We start from the raw sequence: 12,685 nt of genomic DNA, 5'->3' as shown, positions 1-12,685 counted from the left end.
TTTTTTTTATTGGTCTTATGGAGTATTCTAATTTGTTGAGATAGTGAGTTGGTGGGTTTTTGTTAAATGTGAGCCAAAATCATCACAATTAAAAGAACCAAAGACTTAAACTACTTCAGTCTGTCTGCATTGAATTTATTTAATACACAAGTTTCACAATTTGAGTTGAATTACTGAAATAAATGAACTTTTCCACGACATTCTAATTTATTGAGATGCACCTGTAGTATAGTATAGTGTATATATATAGTTACATTATATTTTTAAGTAAATAAATAGTATTACACTACTAAAAAATTATATATTTAAAATACATTTCTTTCATACTAAGTATAGTTCAAATCTATTAACAGATTTATAAAAATGTATAATTTAACTTTATTTGGAGTAGTACTTGCACACAATGCAAATTTCTTAATATTAAGCCTAAGATGTGTTTTAATGTCACTATTGATGAGGACTGTATGAGCTTTGAATAACATGGTCTTTAAATGCAAGATATTTAAAGGGTACCTGATGTGTACTTGCAATAATTTCACTTTAGCACAATCAAATATACTTCAGTATGTCTTTAGTTGGATTTCAGCACTACTTCCGCACAATTAAAAAATGCATTAAGTACAAAATTAGTTGTTCCAATTTAGCAGACTTTAAGTATACCAGTTTAGTATACCAAAATTACAATTGCAGTGTGTTTTTATTAAGTAAATATGTAAATGTATTTGCAGTATACTTAGCATAAAATACACATATTTCACATACATTTTTAGTATATTTATTTTACACTAGGGTATGTATTATTTTCCCATTTTTTAAACTCGTTGACTCATCCTCATCTTGTTCCAAACCTGTATGGCTTTCTTTCTGTAACACAAATAATATGTTAAAAGATGTGCACAACAAAAAATAATTTTTTCCCATATAATGAAAATGTCTGCTGACTGAGGCTAACATTCTGCCTCACATCTGTTCTTTGGAACAGCATGAGGGTGAATAAATGATGACAGAAATGTCATTTTTGGGTGAATTAGCCCTTTAACATTAGCATTCATTTCAAAATAAAACATGCAATGTGGCAAGGTAATGTTAGCATCTTGCATTCTACTTGAACTGTTTACATATTACATACTTGCAAAATATTTTATGAAAATCGCAAGCAGTATGAACTAGTTTTTCTTTCTAAACATAGCCCAGACCAACCCTAGCTCTAGCCAGCCATGAACAAGATGCTACCAGTTCTTGTCTGATATGTAATGAGCCGGTAGACTGGGGCTATTCGCTTGGCTATAATTAATAGATTACTTTGAGGTGAAATATTGATGACGCTAAGCAGCTCATGGTTTTTGTTTACTGGGTAGGGGCCATTGTGTGTGTAAACTGACAAGGCAGTTTGGAGGGGGTTTTTTCTGTAAATGTGTGACGTATACGTCTGTTTATCTCAGTCAGACAGAGTGTGTAGTGTACTGCTGGGAGCCTTATGCTTAAGTACAGTGTGCCTCAGCTCAGCTCCAGTGTCGTTATGGACTGTGAGCTTTGTGAAACGTTCATTAGAGAGATGTTTATTCTTTGATGTTGGTGTGCTTGGCAGAGTAAGCAGGCTTTTATTTCTGTGGAGGTATGTGTGCTTTGTGTTTATAGCTGCAGAATTGGCTTGTTCAGCGGCTGAGAAAGCACTTTTAGATGGGATGGTGGATGTCTGTGTGTGGGCTCTCGGGCCAAATGTGTATGTTTGGGAGGAGGGGATGTGTGGACAGATGGTCTGTGGTGACTGTCTGCAGGGGTGTGGACCTCATTCTGGTGCACAGACACATATTCGGCACACGGTTATGTCTCAACATCCAATTATCAGACTTGACCTCTCCCCCCTACGGATCAACAAATTAAAGTCTCTTATGCATCCCTCTTCCTCAAATACATTAATAATTTGTCATATTAACAAAAACAATTATTTCTGGATTTATGTGATGTATAATTTATTATTTTTTATTATTATTATTATATAATTAAATATAAATAAATATCTAAATAAGTAGCAATAATTAATGTCATTTAAAGTAATATTTAATTATATTTAATGTTTAATTTATAATATTTATTTTATGTATACATTTAGTTATAATATGAATATTAATATATTTGAATCTATTTTATATTATATTTTATATTTTATATGTATATATTTAATAATGTAATACATTATGAATATCATAATATTTAATATTTTACTTATTTTAATTTTTAATATTTAATGTGTATATTAATTTTAATATTAATTTTATTATTTTTCATATACTTCATTTTCTCAAGAAAGTTTATCTTGTTTCAAAGGCGTGTTTAAGGTGAAAAAGACCAAAACACTGATGAAACGAGGTGGTTTTGTTGTGTATTTTCTGTATTGGCTCATTGACCAGGATCTGCTCTGATTTCCGTGTAATCTGTCTTCCTGTGCCAAATGTGGCAGGAAAAATGTGTGTTTGTGTTAAATGACCCAGTATAGAAAGAACACCGTTCTTGGGAATGAGTTTATGGTGAGAAATGAGTTGAGGGATATTTTAATGCCATGTTTTGCCCAGGTTCTAATCTGCTTTGTGACCTCCTGTGAACTCATTTTATTCTCAACCAAAGGCTTAACCACAGCAACAGAATGGAGAGAAACAATTGCAGGGTTTTAAAGCTGGAGTGGATCATTTCTGTGCCACTAGTGGCACAAAGGGGAATTGAAAAAAAAAAAAGATTTCCAAATGACTGTTCATCTTCAGTAGAGCTGTACAGCTTGTGAGCCACGAGTTCCCTCTGGATTTTTCTCTTGGGTTTTTAGCTGTTTTGGATTTATGAGTAAAAAGAGGTCTGTGGTTAACAATACATTAGGAGACTTATAATGTTTTGCAGTACAACATAAATGACACACAATCATATCTTAAACACAAACCTTTAAGCCAAAGTTATTTGTTCAATTTATTTAGCTAAATACAGATTACACCTACTACAATATGACTTAACATGCTTGATGATTTGAATAACCATTACAGTCCTTATGCAACTTTTTAGCATCTTGTGTTTTTAAAACCCCAGTGACAAGTTATGCTAACCACAGATCTACTAATTAGAAAACCAACTTTAAAGAAAAAAATAATTCAAAAGGGAACTTAAGAATTCTAGGTTGGGTTACAAATTGACATCATGACTAAACAGCTCTATTGGTGAGTTCCAGTCATGTCAGAATCATCATATGTATAAATTGAGCACACATGAACACTTTAATGTCTTAATTGCTATTGGCAAACTCATTACTTCAGCTCTTGTGTTCCTGTAGCTGAAGCAGTAGAGCATGTTGCTACCAACAACTAGATCACGGGTTCATTTTCCAGGGAATGCATCAACTGATCAAATATATATCTCAAATTCAATGCAAGTCACTTTGGATAGAAGCGTCTGGCAAATGCTTTCTGAGTATCATTTGAAAGAGGAATTGTTATTGATTATGATATGTTGTGATGTATGATTAATATTGATCTGGTACCATTTAGTTTTTACATAATTTATGTACTGATGACGAAAATAGCCAAAAAACTAGCATCTACTTCTTTTGCTGGTCTATAAGAATTGTGCAATCTTACTATATTTTCCGTCATTCTTTGTGGAACCATGAGAATGATAACATACACAAATAAAGCATCAGTGACACATCTAATGTACATGTTTTGCTGTTCATTATTTGAATTAGCACTGGAAAAAAAGAGAAAGATATGTAAAATGTTGTTTTAAGAGTCTCTGACCAAAATCACTTATAGGCACTTAATGTTGCCATTACTACTAACAGAGAAATACTGAAAACACCACAGTGTTTAGACTCTAATGGAAATTCAATCTACAAATTGTTTACTTATAATGGTCTCATTAAAATGCAACTTTGCCTGTAAGTTACATACTACAGCTTTAAGCAAGATCAGTTTAAACAATCTGCTCACTGTGAGATATTCTGTTCATTTTAATTAAATCGTTTTGCAACATAAACACAAAATGGATCTTCCTGACATATACAAGGAGTTCATAACAGTAAATGTGTTTATACAAAAAGCACCATGCCGTGTAGATGAACATTCAGCTGGATTAGTGAGCATCATTTCATTAACCTGCTGTTATAGGGTAAATATATAATGACATATAGACTATTTCAGCATTTATTAAGAGTGCTGGATTTAATAATCTAAATCTGCACAAGAGGACAAAAAAGCTGGCAGGCATATTTGCTGACAGCATGGCAGGGATTTGTGTGTATGTGTGTATGTTTCATGACTATAATCACTCAGCTGAGCAGTGTATGTGTGAGTGTGTGTTGCACTATCACTGTAGGTTATAAAATTTTCACTTGCGTACCTGCATGTGTATACTCGGAGCCATTAAAAGCTATGATTTTGTGTTTATCTGGCCACGAAAGTGCAGACAGTGACAGATGGGCCTGTACTGCAGCGGAAGAGCTCGATGTTGTTATTTAGATACCGCTGTACGCTTTCGTCTTGTTTCTCTGATGGAAAGACCTTTTACTTTGCCCGTCCGGCCCCAGAGAGCCCCTCCATCACATGGAGCACTATCGACCGTGTCGTGCTGTCTTCACCGCTCCCAGTGACAAGTTATGCTAACCACAGATCTACTAATTAGAAAACCAACTTTAAAGAAAAAAATAATTCAAAAGGGAACTTAAGAATTCTAGGTTGGGTTACAAATTGACATCATGACTAAACAGCTCTATTGGTGAGTTCCAGTCATGTCAGAATCATCATATGTATAAATTGAGCACACATGAACACTTTAATGTCTTAATTGCTATTGGCAAACTCATTACTTCAGCTCTTGTGTTCCTGTAGCTGAAGCAGTAGAGCATGTTGCTACCAACAACTAGATCACGGGTTCATTTTCCAGGGAATGCATCAACTGATCAAATATATATCTCAAATTCAATGCAAGTCACTTTGGATAGAAGCGTCTGGCAAATGCTTTCTGAGTATCATTTGAAAGAGGAATTGTTATTGATTATGATATGTTGTGATGTATGATTAATATTGATCTGGTACCATTTAGTTTTTACATAATTTATGTACTGATGACGAAAATAGCCAAAAAACTAGCATCTACTTCTTTTGCTGGTCTATAAGAATTGTGCAATCTTACTATATTTTCCGTCATTCTTTGTGGAACCATGAGAATGATAACATACACAAATAAAGCATCAGTGACACATCTAATGTACATGTTTTGCTGTTCATTATTTGAATTAGCACTGGAAAAAAAGAGAAAGATATGTAAAATGTTGTTTTAAGAGTCTCTGACCAAAATCACTTATAGGCACTTAATGTTGCCATTACTACTAACAGAGAAATACTGAAAACACCACAGTGTTTAGACTCTAATGGAAATTCAATCTACAAATTGTTTACTTATAATGGTCTCATTAAAATGCAACTTTGCCTGTAAGTTACATACTACAGCTTTAAGCAAGATCAGTTTAAACAATCTGCTCACTGTGAGATATTCTGTTCATTTTAATTAAATCGTTTTGCAACATAAACACAAAATGGATCTTCCTGACATATACAAGGAGTTCATAACAGTAAATGTGTTTATACAAAAAGCACCATGCCGTGTAGATGAACATTCAGCTGGATTAGTGAGCATCATTTCATTAACCTGCTGTTATAGGGTAAATATATAATGACATATAGACTATTTCAGCATTTATTAAGAGTGCTGGATTTAATAATCTAAATCTGCACAAGAGGACAAAAAAGCTGGCAGGCATATTTGCTGACAGCATGGCAGGGATTTGTGTGTATGTGTGTATGTTTCATGACTATAATCACTCAGCTGAGCAGTGTATGTGTGAGTGTGTGTTGCACTATCACTGTAGGTTATAAAATTTTCACTTGCGTACCTGCATGTGTATACTCGGAGCCATTAAAAGCTATGATTTTGTGTTTATCTGGCCACGAAAGTGCAGACAGTGACAGATGGGCCTGTACTGCAGCGGAAGAGCTCGATGTTGTTATTTAGATACCGCTGTACGCTTTCGTCTTGTTTCTCTGATGGAAAGACCTTTTACTTTGCCCGTCCGGCCCCAGAGAGCCCCTCCATCACATGGAGCACTATCGACCGTGTCGTGCTGTCTTCACCGCTCATCAAGATACGTGTCCGCTCCTCGAAGGAGACAACCTCCTCCCCGTGCCCTTCCTGTGTGGGGTTGTGGCAGGTGGCCGAGCCCCCCTTTCCCTTCCTGCTTCCGCCCCACTAGACTCTTCCCTTCCAGAGAAACTCTGTGTTTCTGTGGCTGTGTGAATCTCACGCTCCGGGGCCGAGTGTGATTGGCTCGGCTGCAATGTGAATTTTTTAGGCAGCTCTCCAGAGGGCTGGAATTCGCCTTTGGGGAGTCAGAGATGTAGGGCACAGGCTTCCCATCTATTTATCTGTTCCACTTTCTGTTTAGGAGATGAAATAGGAAGTGGTCCATAGGGGACGGAAGCATTTTCTTTCTTCTTTCAATTCATTAAAGATGGCGCGACAGCCGCCCTGTCATAGCTGTCACCAAGAGAAAGCCAGACCCCGGTGTGGCTGTACTTTAGCGCTGTAAAGTGGCTGTGGTGATGTGCCGTGACGTTCTCGGGGGGTAGGCGCTTGACTGAGGCATCTGCTGCGGTTTTGAACACACCTGAGCTCTGCGGCAGCAAAACTGTGAGCTGGAACAACAACAAAGCCATCGAAGATTTGAGGTTGTCCTCCTTAAATCCCAGTAATCCTCTTTTTCATGAACACAAACACTCCTGAGCTGCACTCAAGTGAAAACTGTCCTCCTCTTAAGGCCTTTCACACCAAGAATGATAACTATAACAATTAAAGGGGCAGTTCACACAAAAATGAAAATTCTGTCATTAACTACTCACCCTCATGTTGTTCCAAACCCTTAAGACCTCCGTTCATCTTCGGAACACAAATTAAGATATTTTTGCTGAAATTCAAAAGCTTTCTGACCCTCCATAGACAGCAAGGGTACTACCACGGTCAAGGCACAGAAACGTAGTAAGGACATCGTTAAAGTAGTCTATGTGACATCAGTGGTTCAACTATAATTTTATGAAGCTACGATATTACTTTTTGTGTGCAAAGAAAACAAAAGAACGACTTTATTCAACAATTCTTCTCCTCCGTATCACCCTATAGCACCATTTTGGAGAGTATCGCGACGCATGTGCGTGCTTTTCTTGCACGTAAATCACACATGTGCGTGATGCTGTTGACGTAGAACATGCATGCGCTGCGCCTTTCTGGTCCTTGATCGTGGTAGTATCCTTGCCGTCTATGGAGGGTCAGAGAGCTCTCGGATTTCATCAAAAATATCTTAATTTGTGTTGCGAAGATGAACAAAGGTCTTACGGGTTTGGAACGACATGAGGGTGAGTAATTAATGACAGAATTTTCATTTCTGGGTGAACTATCCCTTTAAAGATATTAGCGTCCACACCAATGGCGATAATATTCTGTTCTGTTTATGCGAGCTGCATTTATGTCATCTGCCGCTTTAAATGCTTGAGCTTCTTAAACTCGAGTGGATTCTGATCAGCTGTCAATGCATTGATCATTTATCAACCAGAGAAAATCACTCTGAAAGTGATTCCAGTGATATCGTTCCTCTGTGGTTGTGGTGTGGACTTTCCTATTCTCATAGAAACTTTATCTTTATCATTATCATTAAAGTTGGTGCGAACAGGCCTTTACTGACCTACAATGACAAATAATCATCTAATGCTTTATAAATAACATGTATATGGAGCACTGAATCTTCATGGTTGAGTTATGCTGTAATTGGCCTGTCTGTGTTTGGATTTGATTGACAGGAGCTGTCCACTCTGCAGTGTGAGGTGTGCATCCTGGTGTTCTCGTTGACGGACAGGCGTAGCTTCCACCGGATTGCTCAGCTCCGCTTACTGTTGAGGGAGACGCTGCCGCACACACCCATCATCCTAGTGGGCAACAAGAGTGACCTTGTGCGCTCCCGTGAGATCAGCACAGAGGGTAGGCCTGTTTTTAATCTACGTCCTTGAGCTACAGATCCCATAATTCAACTCGATTTGCTGCATAGCTGGCGGAGATTACTGGGAATTAAAAGAACCGGGTCAAATGGAAGAATAACATTTATAGTGAATGAAACCCTATGAACACAAATACAGAAAGACAGAGAAAGGAGAGAGATAGTAATATGCAATATAAATAGAACACAAAGACCAATTATAATTCATTATACCACTAGATATAAGGAAAAGGACAAATTGCAATTAGTGATGGAGATATTAGAATTATATCACTGTCAATTATATACTGGAAACATTATAGGCATTGGTTTAACGATAAGAATAGTCCAAATATTTTTAAATATATAATTATAAAAATCATAGAAATTAATTCATGATACACTGCTGTCGAAAAACTGGGGTCAAGATTTTTTTTGGGTAAATAAATTAGGCTTCTATTCAACAAGGACACAGTAAATCTATGAAAAGGAACTATAGGGCTTGCGGTCAATTGTAGGAAAGGGGCTGGGTTTAAACAGACCAAACGATTGGAAAAGTCTGACATACGTCAACCATAAAGTTTCGGATCGACTTAAGACATTTTAATAAAAAATGATAATGGTAACTTCACTATTTGAGTCCCATCGGATTGCATCGGCTGTGGGGATGAAGACGACAACTCCCATGATTCCACACTCAGTCACGGCTTCATCAAACTACGCCATTGTTTCTTTGTTTGTTTTGAATACGTGCCCTCTAGTGGCAAAAATTACATATTGTGCCTTTAATAGCAATAATTGGACCTTAAAATAAAGTGTGACCATAATAATAAAACATGCATGGATGAATCGTTCACAAAAAGAACATGCTTTTTAGAAAACAGGGGAATTCTCATTACATGGTGACTTTAAGTGCTTTGAAAATAAGCAGAAAAGTGTGGGAAAATAAGAATAAAATGTATGAGCAATTTCAATACAGTAATTTAGAGTACAGATCGTATAATTCAACAGGTATTTTGTCCACACAAGGCTCCCTGTGGTCCACCTCTGTGTCTCACACTTGTGAGTCATCTATATTAACCTTGCTGCTATGACTCAGTTTTTGTCTAAATGCTTCTATCTCCATCTGGCTGTATTTATATAAGAGGCTTCATGGATCCCTGGCAAGAAAAATCACTCAGCTTATCAGCATAAACAGGTGCTGCTAGGAGATGTCCATTTGTAAAGTGGGCACATTGTCCATTTAGGGATAATATGGAATATAAATTAGCTTTGCTGGTGTTTTCTCAGCAGGGCAGAATTTAGTTCAACCAAACAACTAGTTTAGTTTCTGCCACTGCATTTTAATCAAATGGATTTCTTTACCTACAATGTATTTGAAAATGGTCTAGCTATTTGAAAATTGTGTGTAATATAGCCTACACATAGGAGGATATATATACTGATCTCATTGTTTATACGTAGGTATTAATACTAACATTTACAAGCACATTGTATTATTGATGCCAAAACGTACAATTTAGATGTATTTCAACGTTTAAAAAGTACAAATCGCTACGTATTTTTAGCTAAAAAACGTAAAATATTTACGTATCTTTTATATCATTAAAATATTCGTATAAATGCATTTTTTAAATCATTTTATCAATAAACGATTTTAGATTTTTAGACCCCTTACCCCAACCTTAACCTACCCATTTTATAGCGAATATAAAATGCAATTGACTGAAATATGCAGGAAAATAACCATTTTAGTAGGGCTGGACAATAATTCAATATCAATATGTATCGCGATATAATTTTTTTTCAATAACGGTGATATGATTTTTAAACACATTTCCGATATTTCGATATACATTACCAGTTTCCCATACATTGATTTATTTGTGCCGTTTGACTTCGTTGAATAAACATGAGCACTGCACGTTTCAAAATCATAACACGGTGCGGGTGTTTTATATGAATGTATCTCTGAAGGGAACTGACTGTGTTCAGAAAAGTTTCGATGGCGTTTTTATTTTATCTGATAAAGTAGCGTTCATGAGCGGAGCTGCTTTGATTACAGCCATTACTGGAGAAACTGCTAGTTCTACCACTCTCAAAGCGCCTCTTGCTGCCAGAGAATCAGTTTGCATTTTCAAAAAAAATTTTTGTTTTCTGCGGCAACTCAGAGCACTTTTCATACTCTTTATCCTGGCTGAAGCACATTTGTTTCAATCTATAAGAATAATCAGCCTACACTACCAGTTAAAGGTTTTTTAACAGTCTCTTCTGCTCACTAAGCCTGCATTTATGTGATCCAATGTACAGCAAAAACAGTAAACTTTTGAAATATTTTTACTATTTAAAATAACTGCTTTCTATTTGAATATATTTTAAAATGTAATTTATTGCTGTGATCAAAGCTGAATTTTCAGAATCATTACTCCAGTCTTCAGTGTCACATGATCCTTCAGAAATCATTCTAATATGGTGATTATAAATATATAGTTTATATATTTACAGTTAACAGTAACAGTTGAGTACTTTTTTTCAGGATTCTTTGATGAATAGAAAGATACAAAGATCAGCATTTATCTGAAATAAAAAGCTTTTGTAACATTATACACTATACCATTCAAAAGCTTGGAGTCAGTATAATTTATTTATTAAAAAAAAAATTTTTTTTTGGGGGGGATGATAGAAATTAATACTTTTATTTAGCAAGGATGCTTTAAATTGATCAAAAATGATGATAAAGACATTTAAAATGTTACAAAATATTTCTATTTCAAACAAATGCTGTTCTTCTGAACTTTCTATTCATAAAAGAAACCTGAAAAAAATTATACTCTGCTGTTTTCAACATAATAATACATGTTTTTTTGAGCAGCAAATCAGAATATTAGAATGATATCTGAAGGATCATGTGACTGGAGTAATGATGCTAAAAACTGAGCTTTGAAATCACAGGAATAAATTACATTTGAAAATATTTCCAAATAGAAAGCTACGAAAGAGGATTAGGGCCAAGCAATAATAAAAAAATAAAACCATCTCGAGATTAAACTCGTTAAATTTCGAGAATAAAGTCGTTATGTTTCGAGAAAAAAAGTCGAGATAAAATGTTGAGAATAGACTCATTAAATTACGAGAAAAAAGTCGTTAAATTTCGAGGAAAAAAATCGTAAAATTTTGAGAAAAAAGTCGAGATAAAATGTTGAGAATAAACTCATTAAATTACGAGAAAAAAATCGAGAATAAACGCACTCGTGTCATGTTCTTTTCATCTCGTTGGACAGTGTTATTTAGCGTCTGCAGTGGCGCAGGTTTGAGAGTAAAAGCCCCGTTCACACCGCCAGCGACACAGAGCGACATAATCCTATTCATTTTCAATGGAGAGCTGGCGACTTCCGGCGACACGAGCGACAGTGACCGTTGGCGACGGAATGTGGGCGTGTCAAGTGATACGAGTCAAGCGACAAAAGTTCAGAATTCTTCAACTTTATGCAAATAAGCAGCGAATTTCGCGAGCGACAACCAATGGGAGTGAAGTCAGTGGAGAGCACGTGATTCATCTGCTGTAGTGGAGTGTTACGGGGGTAACTAGGCAACCAGTAGTGGGAACGCCTACTAGCGACCTCAATTGCCAGCCACAAGCGACAAGCAGCGAAAAAGTCTCTGGCGGTGTGAACGGGGCTTAATGCACTGGGGAGTAGCGTATGATACGATTGGCTGGGTTCGAGACCGTCTTTTGCCAAACTCGATTTTCATCCTTTTCTCATCACATATCACATCGGAAAAGTGGAAATCAATTGCTTAACGAGTGTTTAATAATAATGCATTAATTAGGGGTAGGTAGGCTATAAGGAGGGCTTTGTTGTCCCAATAAGGCAGCATCTATTTAATAATTTCAATAAATAAAATCATTGTTATTCAAATCAATGTCATTATTGCGTCCTGTTAATGTACAACAATACTGAGGTGCAAATAGTTTCTGCCACTATTTATAAGCATAAATAGCATCTAATTAGCTACTATTTACATTTATTGCAAAGATCTGCTACTTTTACTTAACGTAGATAGAATGGCTATTTTCACTTAGTGTAAATAGCACATATCTAAAATGCTGCTGTTGTCACTTAGTGTAAATAGTACATCTAACTATTTTCACTGTAAATAGCATCTGGCAGGGGTGTCCAAAGTTTGACCGCGGGCCAAATACGGCCCGTGGATGAATTTCAAACGGCCCACAGCTTGTCTATTGAAATGTAGGCTATTATATGTGGCCCGCCAATCATAATTTACAAATCATGCAGTTTCACAATGTCAACACAAGGCGACAGCACTAAATTTTAGGCCAGATGTATCAGTAAAACGTGAGTGACAACAATTTGATAACTCATATGCGCTGTCATTTCTTTAGCGCACCGAAAGTGGAAGAGCGCTACATACTATTGGAAGCGCGCTGCACGGATCATTATTAGCTCTGCCTAAAGACAGCGCAGCGCGAGCTCAGAACAAATGCGTTTACGCGCTGACTGATCTCGATCACGAGACCACTAAACAGCGCTGTGAGAAGCGTTTGAGTTTGGAGCTGAGCTCTCCGATACAAACCACAGATGTCACAGTGATTTAAACTAGTTTAAA

At 36.3% G+C, this 12,685-nt stretch overlaps 1 protein-coding gene across 2 annotated transcripts in view; it reads left to right on the top strand.

Annotated features, from left to right (window-relative positions):
• The window catches only part of LOC107738122 (GTP-binding protein REM 2-like), a 30,802-nt gene that overhangs the window by 8,862 nt on the left and 9,255 nt on the right, over window positions 1-12,685 (top strand). For both annotated transcript variants that reach the window (XM_016549814.1, XM_016549813.1), the window contains exon 4: window positions 7,884-8,061. In XM_016549814.1, coding sequence (XP_016405300.1) covers window positions 7,884-8,061 — 178 coding nt within the window. The remainder of the gene's footprint in view (window positions 1-7,883; window positions 8,062-12,685) is intronic.

This window comes from Sinocyclocheilus rhinocerous, unplaced genomic scaffold (genome assembly GCF_001515625.1).
Source record: "Sinocyclocheilus rhinocerous isolate Xijiao unplaced genomic scaffold, SAMN03320098_v1.1 scaffold254, whole genome shotgun sequence".
Classification (NCBI taxonomy): Eukaryota; Metazoa; Chordata; class Actinopteri; order Cypriniformes; family Cyprinidae; genus Sinocyclocheilus; species Sinocyclocheilus rhinocerous.
This window is presented reverse-complemented; position numbering and strand designations above follow the sequence as displayed.